At 44.4% G+C, this 26180-nt stretch overlaps 1 protein-coding gene across 1 annotated transcript in view; it reads right to left on the bottom strand.

The window, feature by feature from the left end:
- Positions 1 to 26180, bottom strand: part of LOC115811375 (sickle tail protein homolog) — a 56681-nt gene that overhangs the window by 5757 nt on the left and 24744 nt on the right. The window contains exons 5-18 of the mRNA XM_030773543.1: positions 18733 to 18928; positions 16975 to 17173; positions 15941 to 16034; positions 10273 to 11087; positions 8894 to 8998; positions 8356 to 8405; positions 7075 to 7241; positions 5830 to 6005; positions 3679 to 3815; positions 3124 to 3271; positions 2416 to 2899; positions 1696 to 1903; positions 619 to 866; positions 47 to 190 (exon numbers count right to left, since the gene is read on the bottom strand). Coding sequence (XP_030629403.1) covers positions 47 to 190; positions 619 to 866; positions 1696 to 1903; positions 2416 to 2899; positions 3124 to 3271; positions 3679 to 3815; positions 5830 to 6005; positions 7075 to 7241; positions 8356 to 8405; positions 8894 to 8998; positions 10273 to 11087; positions 15941 to 16034; positions 16975 to 17173; positions 18733 to 18928 — 3171 coding nt within the window. The remainder of the gene's footprint in view (positions 1 to 46; positions 191 to 618; positions 867 to 1695; positions 1904 to 2415; positions 2900 to 3123; positions 3272 to 3678; positions 3816 to 5829; positions 6006 to 7074; positions 7242 to 8355; positions 8406 to 8893; positions 8999 to 10272; positions 11088 to 15940; positions 16035 to 16974; positions 17174 to 18732; positions 18929 to 26180) is intronic.

Genomic DNA, 26180 nt, shown 5'->3' with positions numbered 1-26180 from the left:
TGCTGTCTGGTTTTGTTTCTCAGGGCAACCACTAAGGCTTACACACCTGCAGCTCCGCCATGATCTTATCTGCCTCGTCCTGTTCTTCATGTGGTTGGGGGTTGATGACGGGAGGAGGGGTGTGGGGCTTGGGCTTCACCTCGGGGGGTATCCGGAGAGGTTTGGGCTGGGGGGGCTCCTCTTCACCCTCCTATTGTCACACACACACACACACAAAAAAATCCAGCGATGTGTGACCACACTTGCCGGAACTCCACCCACCACATCTCTTAACCAATGAGAAGGTCAGCTGGAATCTCTGCAATCACCATTCGTCATCGGCAAAGGTGCAAGAGACAATGTGGACTACCGAGACACCCTCCTGCAAACCTTTAAAGATCTTTAAGGATTTCACATGTCTATTGTATCAGTGACCTGACCTTTCAGAGATGTTTCACAATCAAAACATCACTGGTATTTATTTTCAAAAGGCAGGCTTGTCTGGGAATGCTGTCCAGCAAGGTTGAACACACTTGCATAAACGTTCCGTGAACTTTAACACAACTCTCTCTGTATCTCTCTATCACACACACACACACACACACACACACACACACACACACAGAAGTAAATGCTAACCTCGGTAGTAGTTGACTCCCTGCGGGTGCCATAGACGACCTCCCCTGACCTCCCTGTGGTGATTCCTGTTCCTGGGGGGTAGAATCTGCGTGGAGGGGGAGGTGGTGGAGACTTGCTTGATTTTTCAGGGCTTGACTTGATCTGATCAACACTGGGCCTGTGAGGCTTCTCTATGGCTGGTTTCTGTGGTCTCTCAGAGCCACCTTGTGCTGGTTTTTCAGTTACTGGTCTTGGTTCTGCACTACCCTCTGTTTGAAAGCGCACACAGAAACACAAAGCAGACGGTAATTATTGATATGCATCGGATTCATTTTATATTCAGCGGATAACATTACATGTTATGGTTTTGTGTGTACATTTGTCTTTTTCCACTGGCACTTTCAGCCCATTTTCCTCCCATTTTGTCATGTCTAATTCCCTGTTCCCTTGGTCTTTCTATTGCATAACCTCTGCATCGATGTAGGAGGGCGCGGATTGTCGCATGCATGTTCCACGTCTGCTCAACTGCCAGTTTGAAGCTCCACACTGTTTTCCTGGTTTGGTAACAGCTGTGCAGGAACCCCTTAGACACTAACAGTCAAAGTGTTGAACTGCAGTATGATGAAGGGGAACGTACCCTGTCCACCATTCCACAACACAGCCGGTTGTCTTCTTAGTGACACCCAATCCAATCCAACCCAACCCAACCAGTGGTAATATTCAGATTTTAACTTGGATCCTTAGAGGTGGGGTGTGGTGTAATTTAGTACTGTGTCATTCAAACATCACGTATAATAGTCTGGTTTTGCTGCTGAATGTACATTTCATATCGTATTAACTCTTCTCCAGACAGACCATCAGACAGTAAATCTTTAAACCAAACTGATGTTTTGTTATCAAACAGTAACTGGTCATTGGAACCACCACCTCCTCTAAGGCTAAATTTGAATATCTTGCAGTATGGCTGTCACAATTCAATCAACAGCCTGATTTTAATCAAAACCAGCCAATCAGAACCAAGGGTTTAAACACATGCCATGTTAGTAAATGACATCAATAAATGATTGGTTTATAAGACTGTCACTCTGTTGATCTCACCTCTGATGGAGTCCAAGGGCCGTGCATTTTCCACCTCTTCTGGCACAGCCGTAGGACGGTTTGTCGGATGACCCTGCGCTTGGCTTGGCACCTCCAGGTCGGGTATGGCCTCCATCAGGCTGGCCTGGGTCTGCTGGAGAATGATCTCCATGTCTTCCCCAGCGGAGAGAGCAGTGCTACCAGTGCTTTCTTCTACCTGCTCTGAGGCCTACACACAGATAATCACGATGTAGAAACATATAGAAAACCATACACAACACTGATTAAAAAAAAAAGCCAACGCAGACAACTCCTCGACTGTTTTCACCAACCATTAACAACGATTCACAGTTCTCACAGGCGTTTGTTTCAGCCAATCCCTATGGTATTTATTGTGTGCTAATTAGCGACAGCAGCTGGTGTAAGCACTCGTTTTGCATAGAGAGCTGCGGAAGAGTTACGCGTCGAGTCGCTCTTGATAAATTCGTTAGGGAGGGAAAACACAGGAAGGACTTGGCACATGCTGGAGGGTTACTGCTCAGCGGGTGTTGCCGTTCCTGTTGAGCAAACAACACGCGAAGAGATGTACCGCACATCTGTTCAGACAGGTAGATCAGCACTCAAGAGAGGCAACAACACAGATCTGTCACAGAGGACGCTGGTTGGAAGGTGTGAACAGTATGTGAGGAGATATCTAAGGAACTTGTGTGGCTCTGTCAGAAGTTAGCACAGCCATCTCACCTGTGTGGGATGTTGGACTCTGTCTGCGTTCATGACGGTCTCCTCTGTCTGAGAAAGTGGAGGGGCAGCTCCTGATGCACTGACAACGGTAGGGGACAAGGGGGCCTCTGGTCCTCTAGGGGTCCCTCTCTTCTGAAGGGCAGGGCTGCCCTCTCGACTCTGCGGGCTGACTTTGGCCACGGTGGGGGAATCGCGGCCATGGGTGGGGGTCAGCGGAGGGCTGGCGTGGTGAGACAGCCCTATCGAATGTTGGCACGGCTGGATGTTGACCGGCGCGCTGTGCACGCGCTGCACGATCAGGGGCGACGAGGGCGCGACCTCTGACCTGGCGGCTTTGGTGGAGGGCGACCTGGGCACAGGGGTGGGAGCGGATTCGCGGAAAACGCCGGGAGAGACGGGCTCGTCCGCCGCGGAATGTTGTTTCCCTGTTGCTGCCTTGGCCGACGCGCCGTCGTTCTGATGGACCAGGCCCTCTGATGCACATCTGCATTAAAACATGTCAGCACGAACACTTACCATCATGTCCTTAACTATGTAATCCCATTTGACAGCATTAAATAATGGAACAAATAAACAACACGGGAAAGTAAAAGATCGGCCTGTTAATGTTCTGACGTTTGTACTCTGCCTCAGCCAATTACAGTGATCACTCGCATGTACCCTCGCTCCAATCAGATGAAAAGGGGGGTGGGGTTTGCGTTGCTGTACCTCCTCAGTCCACTCAGGGTTTCGGTCAGAGCTTTAACCCTCTTCAGCATGCTGTCCATCTTGTGTGGCTCCTCCTTCAGGAAACGCACTGCCTCCACCTCCACCCGAAGCACCGCTCTCATCTTCGTCTGCAGCGCTGGGTATTCCCCTGAGGCGAATAAACGGGCATGACTATTCACATCAGCACACACACACACACACACACACACACACACACACACAGCTCCTTCTCCTAGCTCAGTCATGCCTTTATCAGTTGTGAAATCACTGCAGAGAAGGACAGATTTACAACTACATGGTTCTCGCTTAATTACTGAAACAAAAGGTTATCAGTACTTCACTCACTCATCCTACAGAGTGTGAAGGATCTGAAGTGTCATTTATGCTCGAATCACTTGTCATAAATCTTCCATTTTTTTTTTTTAGAGAGCGTCTGTGATCGTTCAGCTGCTGTTTTCAATCTAACACAGACCTTTCTTTTTCTTTAAGAGCTTGCGAAATGTTACTTGATCGGAGTTTAAACTCCACGATGGTCAGACGTCCCGTCGCGGTCACCTTTGAGCGCTGCCAGGGCCTCCCCCACTTTCCTCAGGTTCACCGCCCCTTCCTCCACATCCCTCAGCGTGATTGGCCGATGGCTCGTGACAGACGTCGATTCTCTCTTGAGCTTCTCAACGTAGTTCTCCAACTCCCTGTATCAATGTAACGTTGCAGTTATGGTCACTACGTCATTATATTAACAAAAACTGTCATATATGATGTCGGAACGTAGCACAGTTTTGGACTGCGAGAGCAAACTGTCAAATGGTATAAAGTGACCTTTGTATGGTCATTTTTTTTTGTAGTAACTGTGTGAAATCCATAGGGGGCAGAACAGCCCTGACCACCTTCAACGTGCAAAAACGCTGAAGACAAGAACCGTATATTGAGGCGACAGAACACTTTGCAAGGGTTAAATAAACGATGGTATTTTTGGTGGGTATTCCAGTAATCTGTGGTTAAAAGCAGCAGCAGTGGAAAAATTCCCCGGATTGAGAGCAAAACCGAGCAGAGCTAAAAACCAGTTTGACACGCTCCGAAGCTGTTTGTTGATCAGACTCTGAAACCAGATCCTTAGGGTGTCTTCCATTTCGGAAGAAAAACAAAGAGGGCGGGAACATCAAACGGGGGGGCAGTTGACACCCATGTCACCTCACACACACACACACACACACACACAAAAAAAAAGATAAGCTTTTCTGCGGCAGTACGGTTAGTCACTTCATTTCCTGTTGAAACGGTTGAGATGAGCGACGCTTCAAGGCTTGTGACTCCTATGCTTGAATCCTGCATGACGGCGTGGAGTAAAATTTTAGCCAAGAGCAGCCCATGCAAGCGTCTGCTTGCCTTACACACACACCGTGTATGAGATCATATTTGAGTTGTGTGAGAAAATCGTTTCTTGTCGTCCCTGATTTACATGCAAATCTGGTGCCCTCGGGGTTGTCTGCAGGGAGTTCTCAAGGCCCCCCAAATAAAAACAAACACACACACACACACACACACACACACACACACACACACTGTTTTTTCTCTGTTTGGTTTTCCTTATGGCATCTACAAACACATTATACAAGGATGTATACTGTGTTCATAATCCGGGAGAGGCATTGCTCTCCTGATTCAGAAGAATTGTTGTCATTTAAGCACATTTGGGCTGGTAATTCCTGCAAAGTCCCCTCACATGAAAAGAAAGAGAGAGAGAGAGAGAGAGAGAGAGAGAGAGAGAAAAAACATTACCAAAGCAACGAATAACAAATACATGTCTGTGTACAACAAATAAGAGGTCCATTGCATTCATACAGAGTGAACAGCCAAGGCGTAATAAGGGAGGAGACCCGTGACGTGAAGGGCTCTTACACAAGGCTCACCTCAATCAGACAAGCCGAGACGAAGACTGCGGCTTAACCAATGACTCATCAACCTCACCGCTTCATCCACAGCCTCAGAGTCAATTAGCACACAGGCAATCGCCAGCCAACGCTACCTCATCAGTTTAAATCTAACACAACTGTCGCTAAAGTTTGAGATATTCAGTCGAGTCATCTCTTCCTTATATATTTTTCGTGTGCCGACATCTCCGTTGATCAAACCCAGCGTTTAAACACGTGGAACCACAACTGTTAAATAAACAGTTCTGGATTCAAACTTGTTTAGACGTTTAAGGAAAAAAAAAAAAAAAAAAGTTTGCCAAACGATGCCGCGTTTGCCATAGCTGATGGCTACAATTATCTCTCTCCCTCCAGAGTGCCGCAGCGCCGGGCACTGAGCCGAAGCCATTTCTTACAGCTGTGTCCTACATAAACATGAGGGTACGGCATTTTCCACGTAAGCTGAATATTTATGCAGTTTGTATAGGTAATTAAACTCCAGTAATCCCCAAAGGCTCCTGGTTATTTTGAAAGGGGTTAAACAGTGTAATTAAAAAAAGCATCTGCACACACAGACGCTGACTGAAGGTGAAAAAATAAAGCACTCTTCACCAGGACATGACTGACTGACTGACTGACTGACTGATTGGTTGATTGATTGATCGATGAATAAATAAATAAATAAATAGGTAGACAAAAATACATATAAAGCCCCTGTTCATTCATAAATTCGAAGAAGCTGTTGAAATTACGATATGTACTGGTGTGTGTGTACACTGGATTCTAGCTCTCCTACCCCAGCTGCAGTAACACCCCTTCCTCCATCGCCAGGTAGCTGTGTCTCTCCTCATCCACCTGACTCCTCTGTTTATGGACGGGGTCCTCCATCAGCTGCAGTCTCTCCGTCACTTTCCCGGCGATCTCCTGCTCCACCCGACGCATCATCACCCTAATGGCCTCCTGGTTCTGCAGCTGTTCGTGCACAGATAAGGATGACCATCGTCGTCAGAACATCGATCAGTTCGTCCATTCATCAGCAGGCAGGAAAGTATACACACACACACAACGACACAGCCATGAAAATATACACACACAACGACACAGCCACGAAAATATACACACACAACGACACAGCCACGAAAATATACACACACAACGACACAGCCACGAAAATATACACAAACAACGACACAGCCACGAAAATATACACACACAACGACACAGCCACGAAAATATACACACACAACAACACAGCCATGAAAATATACACACACAACGACACAGCCACGGAAATATACACACACAATGACACAGCCATGAAAATACAGAAACACAACGACACAGCCACGAAAATATACACACACAACGACACAGCCACGAAAATATACACACACAACGACACAGCCACGAAAATATACACACACAACAACACAGCCACGAAAATATACACACACAACGACACAGCCACGAAAATATATAAACATAACAACACGGCCATGTAAGGAGAACAGGAGCTCTGCTCAGAGGATAATACTGTGGGATTTCTCTGGTAATTCTATAAAAATAAAGTATAATGAAAAGAAAAAAAAACAGTCTTAAAAGGCCATATCACAGCGTAATTCTAATAGGGCTTTCCTTTCTGTGGGAGGTTCATATTCAGACTAACCCTCTCAGTTAAACTAGGATAACTGAGATGTGGGTGTGTGTATATACACTAGGGTCTGTCATTCCATTTTTACACATGGGCAGTTTGATATCTTTGCAAAGTGAAACAGTCTTTGTTGACTATGTTTTAGCGAGGACAATGCAAACCAAATGGATATGCTGTCATGGGAAAGTAAAAGATTCAAAAGAAACCAGGTTTACTGATAGGAATCCAACGTGTGATATCTAAGACAAGCAAAAGCGGGAATCATTTAAAACATGCTGTATCTATTCAAGACACTGTGTAATTTTTTTAAATGCCGCTGACCAGAAATAGAGAGGGATTATTGCCACTGTGCTTCTCTGTGTCGGAGGATTAGAGGCTGCTTGACTGTACCTGCATTTGTCTGAGCTGGTGGAGCTGTAGTCGCAGGTCGGACACATTCTTCCTACAGGTAGTCAGAGCGGAGCCGAAAGCCGGGTCTCTGGCCCGAACCTGGGCCGCCACCGCGGGCGCGTCCGAATGGGTCGTGGAGATCTTCGCCGAATGGCCCGGTGAGGTTCCTGAGGGGAGATTGAACATTCTTTAAAAGTCACCCAAAGACTCACGTCTGAGCGGTTTTATGTGTGGTTTCATCCAACTGAGTGATGTGACGTGAAACAAACGTGACTCATTTGGGTATACCCTTCCCCGTCACAGAGAACGATAGAGGCTTTTTTTTCCTTTCTTTCTTTCTTTTTTTTTTGCATTCCCTTTTTTTCACTTCCAACATGCCTCACCACAGGTATTCATGAGTAAAAAAATTTTAGACACTGGATTTAAAATAAACATGTCAGACAGAGTGTGTGTTCATTCAGGAAGTCATTCCATTCGTGTTATGATTTCCTTGGATTTATGAGCCTCTAAGTGTTACTGTGCAATATTAAATATGAGTAATTTTCTCTCTGCGGCTGACTTTACATCAAGTGTTCAGAAATTGGGTTCAGAAATTGTGCTCACCGTGAAACAAACAAACAAATAAACAAACAAACAAAAATAATAACGGCATTGCAAGCATTGCAAGCATTGCAACGTTAGAGTGAGCAAGACTAAAAAGAAAAACCTTAAAGGAATTTTTAAGATTTTCTTTCTTTTTTTTTCTTTTTCTTTTTCTTTTCTTTTCTTTTTTTTTTTTAATAAATGAGACATCCATACACGGCATAGCCCTCTAGAGAACACCCTGTTGAGCTAAAACAGACTACGTTGGACACATTTACTGAAACTAAAACAGACTTATTGAAACGAAATCGTTTGTAGCACTTACTCTGAGAAAGACCGAATGAGCCCAAACATCTGTTTTCACTGTATTCATGCAACAAAAGCGCTCACATCAGCCTGGTTATTCTCACTGTGTTCCAAGTGTGGTCTCTTTCCACATTATTGTAAATATGTAAAACATTTTAGGCAGTATTTTTTGCATGTCATCTACCACTGGTGGTGGCATCAAAGCAGACTTCGCCATTCATGCCCAATATGTGGTTTCGACACCGTGAAATGCACTGCAGCACCAACAGCAAAGTGCCTATAATGCTACAAATGCATTATCAAAGCAATAAACATTTTCATTCCTACTTTCAGAACCAGGTGCAATTTCACACACACACACACAAAAAAAAAAAAATCTGGATGAGTACATACCAAAATTGCTAACGCTGTGCACAGGAGAGGCCGTCTTCAGGGACTTCTCGCTGAAATTAAGGTTGGCGGGGGGGGGGCATTAACATTAAAATGAGATTATTCAATGATGTCATTCCAGTTCATGAAGTTCTACTCTGTGCTTCTGACTCCATTTCATCTCTTGCTAATTATCTACGTTTTTGGTCTGACCTGTTGAAAATCAGTCATAAACTTATCTCTTATGTTATTTAACTTGGCATCGTCACACTCAGGGTGGACATTCCTTCAGCGTGATTATTGGAAAATCATCAGGGGAGATGTCCAGTTAGTTACGCACAAGACACACGCTGCAATATCGGAAGGTTATTTGAACTTGATCTTAAAAACATGTAGTCTCAACATGAACTTACAAGCCCCTACATAGGTGTAAACGTTAGGTATTAACTGACATGGCATGGTTTAAGAAACTGTCCAGTTTCTTTTTTCATTTAGGCTACTGCTATAACTACATCATCCAACTCACGTAAGAAATCTATCTTTTGGGGTTGATAAATGTTACCTGGCTGTCTCTTTGGAACCAGCAGTACTAGGTCCCTTCAACAGTGCGTGCTGAACAAGCCCAGTGAGTCTGGCTATCTCCTGCTCCATGGCCTTCATTCTCTCACTGCAGAACACACATCATAACATAAAGTCAGTTTATTAAAAAGTATCATCTTAACCAACGATTCAAATGAGTTTATCAGCACACAACAGCCATAATGGTTACAGTAGAAACAGCATATCACTGTGACAGACAATATGATTTTTTTTCCCCCTCAAGTTTCCCCAAATTTTCTCCCCTACGGGGAATAGTTCAGTTACACACAGTCTCTCTCAACTGGCAGCCAACTTAACCGAAGTGAATGGGGGCACACTCTTCTACCGACAAGTATAAAGCCATGCTCCAGACACTGGGCATTGGTAGACACAGCTGGAGGGGAGCGCCTATTAGGCTAGCGTTATCGAGACCACAAAAACGAGGCCTGAGCAGCAGTGACCCATCAGCGAGCAATACTGGAAAGGGTGACCCCGCCTGACGCACCCGCCCCCTGGGGGAGCGCAGTCGGTTTTGTTCCTTTGGAGATCCGCCGGCGGTCGGCGAGCGCGGGGCCGCAGCTGCTGTTCAAACGGTTTGTTTGTGTGTTCGGACGGAACGCTTCACTCTAGGCACTGAGCTCAAGAGAACCCGACGAGCACCACGGTGGTATCATTTTTTATTTTCTCCCTTGCGGTTCCTTCCTTGTGTTCCCCCGGGGGCAGGGCTCTGCGGCTTTGGTTCGATGTGAGTGCCATAAAAAGCAGCGCGCTAAAATCAGAGGGATCGGCTGAAACCTACTGCCACCTGCCACTGTCCACATCTCCATCACACTCAGGTAAAAGCTGGGTAAGCTGGATGGGAGTTCACCTCAGTGTTACTGCACTCAGTTATACTGCAAGAAGGAGGCACAAAGCGGGGGAGGGGAGGCCATGAAAAGTACAAGAGAGCATTCACCCACCGTTTCCCCTTTCAGCACACAATTTTATGAAAAAGAGAAAGAAAGAAGAAAAACTAACGGCCAAGTGAAATAAAGAGGAAAGAGGGAGTTGTTTCATTTCATTTCATTTTTTTTCCTTTTTTTTTTTAAACTGATTAAAACCACAAAGGCCTGAGATTTATTCATTCCGGATGGTTGGCTTGGACCTGCTGCAGTGATTTTGAGGATAGTACTACATGGTTGGTTGAGCTTGCCAAGACACAAAATAGCAGAGGAATGCCTTGAGAGAGGGCTCTAGAAAAAAACGAAAAAAAAAAAAGACCAAACCCCCCCCCCCTCCCCAAAAAAACCCCCCACAAGATTCTTGACCGCTAAGAAAAATCTCCGGGACGTCGGGGCCTGGCGCTCCCGTTTTTAATCTTACCTTGTTTCTGCGTCACCCGCCGCCACCTGGCCTTGGAAAGGTCTCTCTCCGTGGCCCGGGGGAAGGTCGGCGAACACGGGAGAGGCCACGTTTCCCCTCGCCCTCGCCACGACCTCCATTCCTCCGTTGCCGTCCTTCCGGAACGATCTCCGCAGCGAGGACGACCTGTCCGCCGACACGCCCTGTGGGGGCATGTGGACGCCCTGTCCCGGGTGGACGTCGATCACCCTGACCTCGCTCCCCCTGTGAGGAGAAGGGGGTGGGGTGGCGAGGGGGGACAGCGGGTTGTCGCTGTACTTGCGGGATTTCTGCCTGTAGAGGGAGTGTTGCTGCTGCTCCTGACTTTCCGCATAGGAGCTGGTGGATTTTACAGAGGAACGCCGATGAAGGTACCCTGCTCCGTCCACCACATCCCCAACGTGGGTCCCCTGAGAGGACGCAATACTCAACCTGGCCTCCGAAATAGAGTAGGGGTCCGCGTACAGTGCCACGCCCTTGCCGCCGACGTCATCGTCCGGTTTGACGTCTCGACGCTCCAGGATGGCGCTGGGGCAGGGAGCGTTGGAGCGGCCGGCGGGCACGCTGGAGAGGCGGTCCCTGGGTAGGGTGGCGCTGCCCGGCACGGCCGCGTTACGGGGCCCGTACGGGATCCGGGAAGGGGAGGAGGGCACGGAACGGACCGCTGGAGGAGACATGGAGCCCTGGCCCGCATGGATGGGACTGTGGGGGAGAGTGTGGACCCCGCTGTTACCTCCAGGATGCTGTCGCAGTATGTGTTGGCCGTCCCTGCCGGAGTACAGCCTCTCCCTCTGGATCTGAGGACAAACAGATTCGTGACTCGTACATGGGAAGCTGGTGAATGAAGAGAAACACATGTCCCTTCAAGTCGTGTTCTCTGACGTTATGTCTTGCATGAGTTCATTGAAAAGAACAGGTGTAGACCACACTAACTTGCCACTGTCTAAAAACGTCTTTTTTTTTTCTTTACAAATGAATATATACCCTGGAAAGGCGAAAACCTGTCTTTTACATGGGGCAAACGCACTTTTCAAAACAGCTGATGGACTAGTATTTATTTTTTTTTGTAGCTTTTGGGTTTTTTTTTTTTGGAAAACCAATGACTGCATTGTGTGGATATGCTGGCTCATTTCAGTCACAAAATAATGGTAAAAAAATAAAAAAGTTGTGCACAAAAGGTAAACGTAAACAGTGAACCCCCCCCGTACAGACGCGTCTTTGTTGCAGGGTTGTGCCGTAGCATGCAAGAACAAAGCTAAAAGAACGCTGGTGTGTGCCATCGTATTATCCCTCAAAGAACAGGACATATCAACACCTCCACCATTACCACAATGCCACAGATGAATAACAGCATATCCAAAACGTCCTTTTTCACTGTCTTCATCACAATTTAATCGCAACATCTGAATCACAGTTTAATAAGAGAGACCCTACATTTCACTCGCACGCCGTGTCAAAGAGATTCGGTGGCGTGTGTTAATACGCAATGTTTACTGTGCAAAACAAGAAGGTTGAGAGTGGGTGTGTGAGTGCGTGATCATGTGAGTAATGCAGTCATGGGACATTGCTGGGGGTTGGAGGGCCTTTGAGTTTTACTAAACTCCGTACATGGCAACTGCCTCGCCTTAATGGCTTTGTCGACTGTTGGAAGGAAGGAAAAAAAGTTATGATGGTCAGCTTTGTTCATGTTCCCTTGAACTCCTTGACATGTCTGATGAAAAAAAAAAACATTCTGTAAGAGCCACCACTGCTGGGTCACTGCTCGCGCTCCGAGGAGGAGGCATGTTTAAACAGGTGCAAACCTGATTTGATTATCGTATTAACTCTGCAGCTTAAGACGTTCCCACTTTCTACGAAGAGCAAATATAAAAGACATCCACTGGGATGATTTAGGTTTCCCGTACGCCTACAGAGGCAAAACACACACACGCACGCACACACACACACGTGCGCAGAGGAAAACACAACACAACTCACCCACATAAAAGCCTTTGGCACCATAAACATATCTTTCATAAGGAGGAACTTGTGATCACTGAACCGTTCCGCTCATGTTCTCTCTTTGAGCACAAAACACAACTTTTTAAAAAATCTTTTCAATCTATAAACAGATCATATGTCATAAAGTTCCATTACACCTTTAACTTGTGGCTAAATGATCAAAGAAACAGACCATTGCACAAACAGAGAAGACAACGGATCATTTTCAATAACTCTGCAAACAGGCTGAATGTGTTAACAAACACGTCTGAACCTGTTTGCTCTCTAAAACCCTCAGAGGAACTAGTTCACATGCATTGATTTGCTTTACTCTCCTCTACCTTTTCGCTATCATCTTCTGTTTACTTTGGAGGTGTACAGAATTTGTTGTCTGTTGACAGTGCTCAGTTTACCCTCTGTGCAAAATCTACCGAAGTTCTGGTAAAGCCTGACCAGATGCTAGCTTGAGGTTTGTACCATGTTGTCCTGGAAACCCTTCGGACGCTTTTTCAAAACCCAGGGATGACGTTCTCGATTCAACTTGTACTGACATTCAAACATGCAACACTAAATAGGTCCACGGCATCGGAGTTGAGAAAATCGAACACGGATTTAAGCGTTTTTTCAAATACGGATACTTAAACTCAAGTCCTGGGTAATCCAAAGAACTGTGCAGTTTGGGTCTTATTTATACACTCACTAACACACTTGATTTAGCTTATTTTAGAACTGAACAGATGTAAATGTGGAGTAACTGATTTGTACGGGTCCATCCTGACAAAACACTGACAGAAGATCCCTTGTTTGCATCAATGTATGTGTCCATTGTTGGTTTTATAAATATATATATATATATATATATATATATATGCAAGATTACAGACTTAAAGCAGACACAAGGTCAGTTTTTCCTTTTAAACATGCACCCTTCTTGAGTATCTTTATTAGAATCAGGTGTGCACGCGTTGTCCAGAAACTGATTTACACAGTCCCTTCTCTTCATGGCAAACACAGGTGTTAGCCATATCCCTTTCAGACAGGTAGTACGGGAGGGGCGTAAAGACGGCCCCTGCGTTTAAAGGGGGAGAACTCAAAACACGTGGAGGGATTTTTAGGGCTCACTTGAACCGAAAGAGTGAGACGTCCGCACCTTTCAGTGAAAAATCTCACGGGATGAAAGCTGTATCTCTCCCATCTGCTCTCGGTTACAATACAGCACATGCGAAACCAAGACCACATCTCCCTGTGCTAGTCACATCCGCGTTATGAAAAATAACAAAATAACTCTGCACACAGTGACTGCGTTATTGACAAATCTGACCAGTTTATCCAACGGATGGGCTTTGTTTTATTGCGACTGCTGTAAGACTTAAAGCCTGACCGTTAATATGATTAAGGCTACAGCCTGGATTGCAGAGCTCCTCAGATGGGGTCCTGGAAGAGTGGAATTTTGCTGAGTTTTGTCTGTATCTTATAACTACAGACTGATTTTGACCTGTGAGTCAGGTGTGTACACGCTACTGCTAAAGACCACAGAGCTCAGCTGACATGAAACCAGGAGAATTCCAGGCCTTGATGGCCAGATGTGAGGAACAGTACTAAGGGCTCTATTTTAACGATCTAAGCGCATGGTCTAAAGCAACTCCAGTCCTGAGGGGCCCCCTGTCCTGCATGTCTTTCTTTTAACTCTTCCTGTTCATGGTTAATTGAGCTAATCAAGTTTGATGATTAATTGATCAGTGGAATCAGGTGTGTCAGTCCTGAGTTAAAACAAAGATGTGCAGGACAGGGGTCCTCAGGGCTGGAGTTGAGAACCACTGCTCTACAGCGCCTGGCGTACGTGCATTTAGAGCGTGTTCAAATCCACTTTTGCTAGTTGAACGGTGGATAATTTGAGCGCAGAGTAAGGCACAAGGCGCAAAGGGGTTGTACTTAATCGTAGGTGTACTCTGGGCATAACATGAGAGTGTCAGTGTCAGCTCCCATTCCCTTTAAAAACCCACCTGCGCTGGCACCTTGATGGATTGCTATTACATCAGCGGACTACGCACCGGGACGAAAAGAGCAATTCGGCCGATTCGCTGCCTCTGCCGTCTCTCAATCCTCTGTCCAATCAGGCACTCCATTTTTCAGTGAAACAGCTATGACATTACTTTAGACAACACGCACACAGGCTTTCAGTTGCATTCAAATTGGCAACACGCCAGTAATGCGCCTGACCACACCTCATTTTAAGACTGACCGTCCAGATGGATGCAAGTTCATCTGCTGTTTAAACAAGGTGGAAAATGACAACTGCGTCGGTCTGAAACTAGCAAGAACACTCGCATTTCGGTTTGCGTCGCGTTGTGCCGGGCGTAAGATAAGAGCCCCAAGTCTCTAAAGGGCAATAATTTATCTTTCAATAAAATATTCGTGATGCTGAATCTCCAGTGAGTTGCACAGTTCAGTCTGTGAGGATGTAGCAGTAAATACCTTCACCGACAGATGCTCACTGGCTGTCACCCTCTGTCAGGTCTCAAAATGTTCTACTCAATGGTCCAAAACCATACTCATATACAACTTTAAACTACATCCAACTACTGATAACTTCACGATGTAAACACTCTGTTATGTCATATGGTTAAAAAATAAATAAAAAAGCAACCCCAGAAAGGATTAAAGCAATCATCTCTTGCGTAAACACACGGTAAAATGTGGTCTGAAGATTCATGGAAAGTCTGTTTCCTGAAAAGCCTTTTACACATTAAGCCAACAAAGATGCGTGCCGAGTGTGGGTCCAATTAAAAGTGCAGTCTGAGAGCACATGCAGTGGGTAATATGAATTTAATGGAGTTGTCACTGGTAAAGCTGTCATTGTATGGGCACTCCCTTCAATTACCATTACGATCACTGGCCCTCGGAGAGAGACGCTCACACTGCTGAGGTGGGGCAGCATTCCTCCAGACATAAGAATCTGAATAATGTAGTTCCGGAAATTCTATTTTGCAACCAGAGTTCTAGAACAGGAGTAACACGATACAAATGTATCCCTTTACATGGAAGATTCCGACCTATGCGATTATTATGAAAATATGTCCATACACACAAAGAATGCTGCGAATTAGAAAGCCTTGGTAGGGCTTCCCAATCTGATACTAACAGACACAAGCCCCAAAAACAGACATAAGCCCCAAAAACAGTGTAACAGACAGATAAGGAACCTCACAGGAACCACATAGTCATCAGCAATGACAGGGATCATCAGAGACAAAATCTGGGTACTGAACCTAAAAAACAAAAACATCCAATTTAGAAGGACTCTGACACAAAACTGGGCTAACATATCCATACATGTCTCTCCGAGCTGCGAGGGTAATACATTTTTTTTTTAATTTTCCCAAGCCTGTACAATTTTTCTGCCAAGGCTAATTATTTGGATTTTTGTAAAGTCTACATTTTGTTCCTGAAACTGCAATTTGCATATCTTGTTCGAGAGCCTCTTTGGTTTAGTGGGATCCAGTGGCACCTTCTGAATGGTTCTCATTTCCTTTAACCGGCTGTGACCACGGTTCAGCCTCGAGAAACGAACACACACACACACACGCACACACACACATACACCCATTTACATACATGTGAGAGAAAAGAGAGTGTAGAGGTTTATTAGCAGACGGTAATAAAGACTCACCCTGATATCCCCGTTGTTGGCTCTGGAGTTGTGGTTAAAAGCCTGAGCAGGGTCCTTACTGTAGACTTTCAGACAAGAGTGTGGCATTATGCTTCTGTAAAGAAAACAAGACTTCAACTCATTTAGAGTTCAACTGAACATGAAATAAAGTTAAAAAAAGGCAAAATATAAAAAAAACTGTTAAACTCATCCAGAGGTATGTCTCTCTGAGTGTGTGTGTGTGTGTGTGGAAGGGGTTGGGTGAAGCTGCATACATTAGGATTAGTTTAAAACGATGACAAAATGTCAAGATGAACAAAATCAAAACGCAGGACAATGTACTTTTATGTCATGTCATACATTAATCACACTCCGTCAAAACAAGTGTCCGTCACATTGAGAGAAAGTTTGGGAACGTGTGAATACATGCTCTGTCCTCTTAACACTCTGAAATACAAAAAAAGCAAACTTTCTTTCTCTCTCTCTCTCTCTCTCGTCGGCCTGTTTGAGACTCGTCTGAAGGGAGGAGGGCGTGGCACAGGGGAAACGCCCAGCCATCTGCACGCGTTCAGACACAGCTCCACTTATAATTTGGCTGCTTCAGCAATACAGCCCTGAAACGCTGCGTGCAGACACTCAGCAGCACAGCGGTGAGGGAAACCTGAGGCAGGGCTTACCCATGGTTACCTGGGCAAGACTCGGTGTGCTTGTAAATCAATGGGGAAGAAGGACATTGATGGGGTTTTTTTTGTCTTTTTAATCCGCAGCAGACAGAGAACTGGAAAGTCTGGTCAGATCCCAGTCCGGCGTGCATATTAAAACATTCCAGGATAGAAAGAGAGAGTTTTAACTCATCGGTGGGATTAACGCTCAAGGACGGAACAATAACTGAAAAGTTGACTCATTACTCACGCAACGCTGCCATTAAGATGCATGTTAAGGAGCGTGACCTTTAAGTCAACCCTTGGCTGTATTAGCCTTATACACACAGACACACACAGACACACACCCACCCATACACACACACACACATTAACGCACTCCTACTCACACACCTGACGTCGGAAAGCTCATAGTACATATTCCTAACATCGTCTTTGATGTATATTGCCACATTGGGGGACTCCAGTATCTTCATGTTGAGCTGCTGAGGGAAGGCACTGACAAACAGAGCCCGAATGGTGTCCACACTCGTCACCTCATTGGGCATGCGGATCTGCTTAGTCTCCTCTCCGTACTGCAGGTACAGCACACCTGAGGAGAGAGAGGTGCTCGTTATAATCAGTCAGATACCTGATTAGATCTAATTATTATCAATCTGGTTTATGTATTATTTGCCTCTTACATCATCTGTAAAATCACCTCAACTTGGTGGGTACCGACAGCATTTTCTGTGAAACAGCAGGTTATTCCAAATATAATATTCACTGGTTTTTATTCACTGATTTTATTCTACCTGACAAATCTGGCTTCTAGCGTGGAGCTACAAACAGTGTAAGACAAAAAGGATTGAGCTAAACCCACCTAAAAGTAAAAAGCGCTAACAAAAATCTAAAACACAAACCACAGAGCATCTTATGAAAGCAGTTACTGATTAACAGTGTAAATACTTTCACTGATACTTACAGCTCTGAGCTAATGTGTGTGTGTGTGTGTGTGTGTGTGAGTCGTATTTGATTTCAACTGTTTAATTTCATGCTTCCTAACAGACGGGCCAAATAGAAGAATGGAAGTTGTGAAAAACATGGTGTGAGTGGTCTTTCGGCATTCGCCTTGAATATTTGGAATGGTCTACTTTTGGTGGACCACTCACTCCCCAAACACTAAAAGCTACCAGATGTTTCTAAAAAAAAAAAAAAAACATCCAAGAATTTCTGAGAGAGTCCGTTTGAAAGAAACAGTATCTCAATAAATAATTAGACCAATTAAAGTCAGAAAAAGCGGTCCGTGTTTGTGTTCTTCACTCCACAACTGCAGGAAAGTCAATCCCATGGTTTACTGTCTGTAATTATCCTTTTAAAACACACATTATATCCGCTGAAACATAAACAAACTGTTCAATACGGAGCTTGTTCCTTCAAAAACCAAAAGTCTAAGAGCTGCCAGTTGGTTTAACTGATCACTGCCATGACTAAGTGACAGACCGGATTTTGACTCACGTAGGCTTGTAACAAAAATCCCTCCACGACAGCATAAAAATCAGAGCAATTCCAAGATATTCCGCAAAATGGATACCATATGAAGCCGAACGGTGGTCTCACTGACCACTGGCTTGAGGAAAGTTAACTATATCAGAGAACGAGCCCCAAAATAAGGAGGCGTAAGCTTTGCTTAGCGTTTAAATACAGTGCTATACTGTTATTATATTACAAGCACTGGCCATTTCCAACTTTCCACCCCAAAGACATCGTCAGAAATCTGCCGTGCTGTGTTGAGGCTAGATCCAGGTGAGACGGTGAGAAAACGGATGTCAAAACAACATGATTTTCACATCGACAGTTCACATCAAATTGTTGAGTGTATGAAAAAACATATGGATAATATATGAATTACACAGTTAGGGAGAGCTGATAAAGATCGTCATCACATTTTTGTATTAGCCCCGTGATCGCACGCCCGATTCGTCCGGTCAGCGAACCCTTGATTGACTGAATCAGTCGAGTCGGCGTTGGAAAAATGACCTCAAACACTCACACATGGCGTTATACTGAGTGTCCGGGGCTGGAGCGTAGCTATACAGAGTGTAGTCTGACAGTAGTCTGATACAGAGAACCGGAGATAAGTGCATGAGGGCAACAGGAGGACGGCAGTACCCAGTGATCTGTCCTTGGTCTGGTTGGTAGATCGGACCACGGGGAGGCTGGCCCGAGAGCGGCTGCCTCTCGTGAAGGGGGTGGGGGCTTCTGCCTCAGACATGACGTCCGCCGGCTCCAGAGCGACGAGGGCGAGGTGATCCCCCTGATCCCCTACGCAGGGCTGGGGGTTCGGGGCGTGCACGGGACTCCGGATCTGGAGGAGAGAGAACAGAGCAATGGGAAAAACGTCACCTCGCTGGGCACGCAGGTCTGTTTGGTCTCGTCTCCGTACCGTTAAAACGGAGAAAACGGGAAGTCAGTCTCGACTGGGAGGCACTGTAAAGTTTAACACTTCAGTACTTTATTTCCTTCACAGTTTTCATACCAACAGAGCAGGGGTTTTTTTTTCCGTACCATCTGGATTACTTGGTAAGATTTTGCTGTGTCAATAATATCAGGGCAACTTTACTAGAAGTGAGTTTTTGTTTTTTTTCATATTTCACAGTGGTCCATATTAATAATGTCTTAAATCCAAATCGGAGGCTGGTTATTACTCAAGAGTCAAATAACATTTACATTTATGAACAAACACATAATTCAGATACCAGAAACGATATAACAGTTTTGGTGGCTATGCTTGTATGTATGCATGGTCTCATTCATTAATTCTTTTTTTTTTTTTTGTGTATTAACTAATGCATGTATGTATGTATATGTGTACGTATGTATGTATGCATGTGCGTATGCATTTCTGGCACACTGATTTCTTCATACAAATCTACATAAACTGTACAGTCTAAAATAAGTATCTGGTCTCAATCAATAATCTGAACACTCCTCAGCAATTTCACTTTGCACCTCAGCTAAAACAACCAAACCCCCACAAACTCTCGGGGTGGAAAAGCCAAGATACTTTAGATGCTTGGCGGAGATTTATAAGCGGGCTGCGCAGAGAATACATTTTTAATGGATTGCTTACTAACTGTGGAGGGGTAATGGGACTCTGAATGTCACAGTAAGAGTAGAAAGAGACCATCATAAACCCTAATGTCCAATAAAACCAGAGCACAAGGAAAGGTCAAAGAGAAAGAAAGGCCATAATGACGGGTGGAAAATGCCACACACGTAATTGAAAGAGATCACTATATGAAATGCAATAGTAATGAAGTTTATCTGGGGGGGGCACATACACACAAAGGAGCTCTTTTAGAGGCAGGGTTTGAAAATACCAGTATCTAGGATTTTACAACTTATTATTTCGATTTGAATTGACAGAAATAGTCTTGGATTCAGGTTGTTGTTGTTGTTGTTGTTGTTTTTGCAGTCAGTGATTGTTTATCCATTTATTTGATTACTTTATTTGCCCAATATTGTCACACACTGAGGTTTCAGTTTCATTCGTGTGAAATCTGGCCAAAGAAATCCGCAGAAGATTAAAACTAATAAGGAAATGTTCCGCAGACAAACGTGACATTGACAGACGCTGGAAATTTAAATTTAACACTGTATGCAAATGAAGATATACCACTTACACACAACAAACTATATCCTTTCCACACACACACACACACACAAAAACTACACCTTTATGATCCTCAAGACCAATAAAAAAAATGCAATTACACTTTTGGTCTTAAAAATGTGTGCACTGAACTTGTGACCATGTCAATCTTCAGTACACCACACACATGCTTGTCACATAAAATCGCATCCGGCCTTTCCTGCCGACGGGACTGCTTCACTAGACTCGTGCCTCAAAGTGACGGAAATAACTTAAAACTAAAAAGTGCTGTAAACCCCCGCTTCCTTCAAAACTCCGTCTGCCAACCACACGAAACAGTTTATCAAGGAACATTCTGGTAGAGGGAGACGCTCGTTCTTAATCGAGTGCAAAACTGACTATAGCTGTCAGCACCTCTTTCTGTCGAGCATAGCTTAGCCCTGTAATTCTGTTCACGACAAAAATGAAAAACATTTGTTTTATGACCAGCGAGACAGATAATGCCCTGTGTAAGTGTATCTTGGCACGGAGCCATGATGAACAGTTGATCTGTACTCAGCTTTACATGCTTTGTGTTACTGCACCCACTGATGGAGTCTGATGAAGGTAAACGAAAACCAGCCCCAGCACGGTGAATATCCCACTGTATTTAACATGGATGCAGATGTGTCCTCTCTCCAGAGGCCGTGAGCAAATCCTGCTCTGTTCAAAACAGAGGAGAAGTGACAGACACAAGCTGACAAACAAATACACGCACACGCACACGCACACACACACACAAACACACACACACTGACTCAGCCAGCCCTGATGTGTGCACAAACACTGACCTGCTCTGACACACACACACACACACACACGCAACGTTTCCGAAATTATACCTTGTATGACCTCAAAGATGTTCCCAAAATATCTCGACTACCCCTCCTCTCTTTTTTTTGTGCGGTTTGATTTATGAAACCCTTTTGACAAACGTAATGGTTTTACCTCACATAACAACCTCAGAAATGGTTGCGATTGGTCAAGATATTTGTAACGCAGCACGCTCTTGCCAGTGGAATTATAGTTCTGCCAAGTGTAAATAACGTTAACATGCAAATGACATTACTCAACTGGTCCTCATCATGACAAGCTCTTGACAACGATAATTACGCAAGGTCTACGTGCACATTCAGACCCGTAAGCAGAGAACAGTGTGTGTCCATACAGCAGACAATCTCTTGTGATGTGTTTTCCAGACTCCTGGCAGGCAGATGTCTATGTTTCATGTCCATGTGACCAAGAGATGTGAAATAGGTTAAAAACAAAAGAGGCACAAGAGAAGATCACTGGCTTCACTTAAACGTGGAACCCCCCCCCCCAAAAAAACCCCTCTGATCCAAGAAATCATTTCTAGACAAAGAAGAGGGCAGGCCTTGTGAATGAATTCTTATCCAGTGTTTTCTGGATGAATTATGACATCATCCGACATGCATCCAACAATGTAGAAATCTTCATGTCTGAATCTAGGCAACATGAGAGCAGCTTGTCCTGGACTGTGTGACTGAGGCCAGACGTTAATGCTGAGTAAACACACGCGTCGCTAACGGCCTTGAATGACCCGCGAGCGCTGACGTGCACAAGTGAAGATGACGATGAGCAGGACCTGACCCTGGGCTAATGGAGTATTTGGAGTCCAGATTTCCAAGAAATTACAAAATTGGTCAAAGTCAGACTTAGGATCTACACTTAAAGTCTCTCTCTCTCTCTCTCTCTCTCTCTCTCTCTCTCTTTTTGTCTTCAAAAATGAAAAAAACCCTCCATTTGAGTTTGTGCTCGACACAACAAAGTAATCAGTGTGTGTTGTTCTTCGCTACCTGGAGGCTACAGCTAACGTCTCAATTAGCAAACCATTAAAGCACTCAGAGCCTAAACGGAGTATTTCAAAGGAACAAACAGACCGTAGCATTTGTCTGAGTACCACGACGTACATCGCATGCAGCTTTAGCACAAAGGCCATATCTCGGATGTAAATCTGCCCGAACCGCGGCGCGTCCAGATGGCAGCCTTTACCCAAATGAAAGCCATTACATGCGTGTTTGCCCTGCGCTCTTGGCGGATCACGTAGCTTGAGAGTCAAGGTGGATCCCAGATGCAGGAACACATGTGCATGAAATACTGGCAGAAAATATCTTTAAACGGGGAAACGTATCTAAAGGCCGAGCTGAAATAAAATGCTGAAATACAAAAAGCATGCGGCAAAATCGCAAGAGCTAGAAAAAGGGAAAAAAAAACAGATAAAAAAAAGAGGGGGAAAAACGGTCATGTAATTCATTCTAGAACGTTCCATCTCCTTAAAATGCTCAAACACTTCAAACAGGCCGAGAGAGGTTCTCAGGTTGTGAGTCAGCTGGAGGTGTCGCGTCATAAACTAAAACATATAGTTCCACCTCCTTAACAAAAGCATGTCCGGCAATTACTGTTTTCAAAGCTCATGCCCTGGACGTGCTGTTAGCGCCTTAGCGTGGCTTATGTACCTGAGAGCTGTCACTCATCCGTGGAAGCTTGTTTGACCAGTATGAGTTACTGTGTTTTGAGAGAGGGGGCAGACTAATGGTTATCTGTCACAAGATCGACCCTTCAAAGCTATATTTACTCAAACCTCCCACGACCTGCAGGTGAGGAGCATAGGTGCCGCCCTGAAGCAAAGCAAGAGAATCTTCTAGAAACTTAAGTACCTTTGTCTTTCCTTTGATGGGTCAAACAGGACCAAAAAACAGAAAACAAAAAACAAAAAAACATATAGCCTCAGAAACATTCGGGGCCAGTGAATAATACCGCACAGAACAAATTACTGACTGTTTTTCTTCACAATAGACTCACTTGTTTCTACACAGTGAGGTAATTTCAATAATCTCACACCCCCATCTACATTAAGTCCTTTAAAACAACAGTTAACTACAAGGTTCCGTGGTTGTCTGCCTATAAAAACTAATATCTGTAAACCACCCTCAAAAAAAAAAACCCAAAAAGAAAAGAAAACAAAAAAAGAACAAACAAAACAACTAAAAAAAAAAACACATAGTAATTGAGTCACAGTGTTGAAGTGTCGAACATGCCACAGGCATGTGCGCACATAGGGCCTTGGTTGAGTCTTGACGCTGATAATTGTTGATGAGATGCTATCTTAATGCAGGTGCTTTTGCACTGTGGGTTACCTAACTATCAGTCAGGTGGAAAGAGACATTACTGTAGAGAATAATGGTCTTTTTATCTCCCCCTGCCAGCCTGCCTCAAAATTCTGCCGCAATTTTCAGAGCATGAAAGATGGTTAGATTTATGGCATGCATGGTGCAGTCATGCATCATCTCTTCCTGCATGAATGGAAAAAAAAAAGCTCTCAGTATTTAAACAAAACGTTTTAAAATGAGAGGGGGGTTGTACAGCAAAGTACTAAATCATATGCGAATCAAAAAGACTTAATCATAAACTTAGCTTTATAACACCCCTGTGTTTAAATATTATATTTAAACAACATCTGCTTAACCTCACACTTCTGTTTTTTTTTTTTTTTTTTTTTTGAAGAGTATTAATGGACAAACATTCCAGGACATGGATCCAGCTGCTTGCTTTATCGGCAACTGGAAAACACTGGAACGGATCTAGCATGGACTCAAAGCGCAGTGCACAACTTAGCCTCCACCAGTTAGTACCCACATCTCATCAGGCTGAGTTTCTGATCCAAATACTCAGAGGGAGAGAGAGAGAGACAGACAGTCAGACAGAGACACCTGTATATGGACTGTGAACTATAAAAGCAGACAGGTAAGCAGCATAAGGATTGCTAACACAGTTCAGTGATCTCAGCTCTAATCAGTGGCAGATGAATGACCAAAGAGTCGTGCTTCGTCTCCTCTGAGTGAACGCCAAGCCTTTGAAAGCTCTGTCAGAGCATGATAAATAAGTTTCCAACCTCTCTGTGCCTTTTGGGGGTGCAGGCAGCGGAGAATAATGGAGAATATTGGAAAAGGGAGAGTGCAAGAGATCAACTCCCACAGGCTGTGCTGGATTCAACACTTCACTGCTCTGAGCCAAAGGGATGAAGAATCAGTGGCGTAATTCAGTGTGACACATTTAAGGGGGCGGGGCCATGTAAGGGCAGGGTGGAGTGGGTGCCACCCCCTTCACCTTTTGAAATTTTGAAACGCTTTTTAAGCTGTTCTAAACAGTGTGCCAAAAATGTTTAGCTTTCTCGCAAAAAAAATCAAAAAATCAACTTGACAAAAGACAGGAAACTCTAAGGATGTTCAGCCTTACATTAGTATAGTTTTAAGCATAATGACATCATTCTTTAACGATGCCTTTCCTGGTAATTGTGTAGTAGTTACATTTCAAGGCCATTCAGGCTTTAAGATACAACAGGCTACTTCAGCACAAAGAACAAACAAATACAATTAGTACCGACCCACACATTAACAATGCAATACACGTTTTATGGCACTGTCACAAGTCACACTTAAGGAAAACCTTTTTCTCATCTACCAAAACGAGGGAAAACTAGTATAAAAGTAAATACAAACTCTGGCTCAACTGAGGAAAACACTTGAAGTTTGTGATACCGAGCCTTACATGTGATACTGGAGCGTGATGGTAAAACTCTAGTCTGTGTAGCTGTTCCCTGTCTGGGCATGGTGAGGATGGATTTAAGAATTATTCTGTTAGGGGGAGGGGGCAGGGGGGCGTTCAAGGCAATCCAGTCCCAAACTCTGAACAACAGTTTGTCTGAATACGACTTTCTATTTAAAGAAGTTGGTGAAATCGTAAACGTGAGAGGTCGATTATGGTTCTAAAACCACATAGGGAACAAGTCATTAAACTTAGAAAGAGAAGTGGATAGTTACCACAAGTGCGCATGTAAAACTGTTCAGAGCGAATGCAAGTCTTATTTTTGAAGGTGAATGTTTTTATAGCAGCTGAAGAACAGAGTTTCCCCTCCCTTTTTAACACGCAATAACAGGTGCTATTAGAGACACCCCTGCCCATGGGGCAGAGATGGGCACTGGAACTCAATCGATTTTTAGTGTGTGCTTGGAGTGCAAAATTAATCAACATTTTCTTTTTCTCCACTCTGGAGAACAGCAAGAGCGAGTATTTAAAATACCTATTCAAGAATGGGCTGCTACATCCGTCGGTTCCAAGGAAACAAGTTTTCCAAACTCCCAACGGTCATGCCAGTCAATCCGCTTTGTGTCACCGCTATATTACTCAGTAGCAGACATTCCATTATTTTTCTCCAAGAAGTTGCATATATACGCACGATCATGCCATTTGTCGATCGTTAAACCATTAAAAGATCTAAAACGGCCAGAGATACGATTTTACTGCCGTCGCTCGCGCATTCTGCAACTACTTAATCTTATTAAATTCACAAATCATTGCGATAACTAGACAGTTATTACTCTCGATTTATTGGTAATCAATCCTATTGCAGTTGAACATTGTCGTTAAGTATGGCTGTGTTCCTAATGTAAAAAAAAAAGTTGCCCCCAAAAGTTTTCGAAGAAAACGTAACTAGCAGAACCGCACAGAATAGACTGTAAGACGGCACAGCTTTACCATGGGTTTAACTGCACAGAAACACTACGAGTTGGAACTTGCGATAAGCGATGTGACAGAGTGCTCTGGCTTAGAGCGCTGCAACTATTTCAACTGTGCAACAAAAAAAAACCACATACGTTTTCAGAGTACCCTACCTTTCTGTAAAAACTTAGTCCCGGTATCCACAGTTTTGTCCGATGTTTGGCTTAATAATCTATCCCGAAACACATGCAGTGACAGACGCTGAACTCACTGCCCAGTTTCTCATGTCATAGCCCGCACAGGCCTATGGAAACGTCTCAGAGACTCAGGTAGTCTGCAGATAGGCGCTCCGCTCCGCATGTAAACTGATCTTCGAAAATCATGACATCAGATGGCTCCAAGGAAA

This window comes from Chanos chanos, chromosome 5 (assembly GCF_902362185.1).
Source record: "Chanos chanos chromosome 5, fChaCha1.1, whole genome shotgun sequence".
Lineage (NCBI taxonomy): Eukaryota > Metazoa > Chordata > Actinopteri > Gonorynchiformes > Chanidae > Chanos > Chanos chanos.
This window is presented reverse-complemented; position numbering and strand designations above follow the sequence as displayed.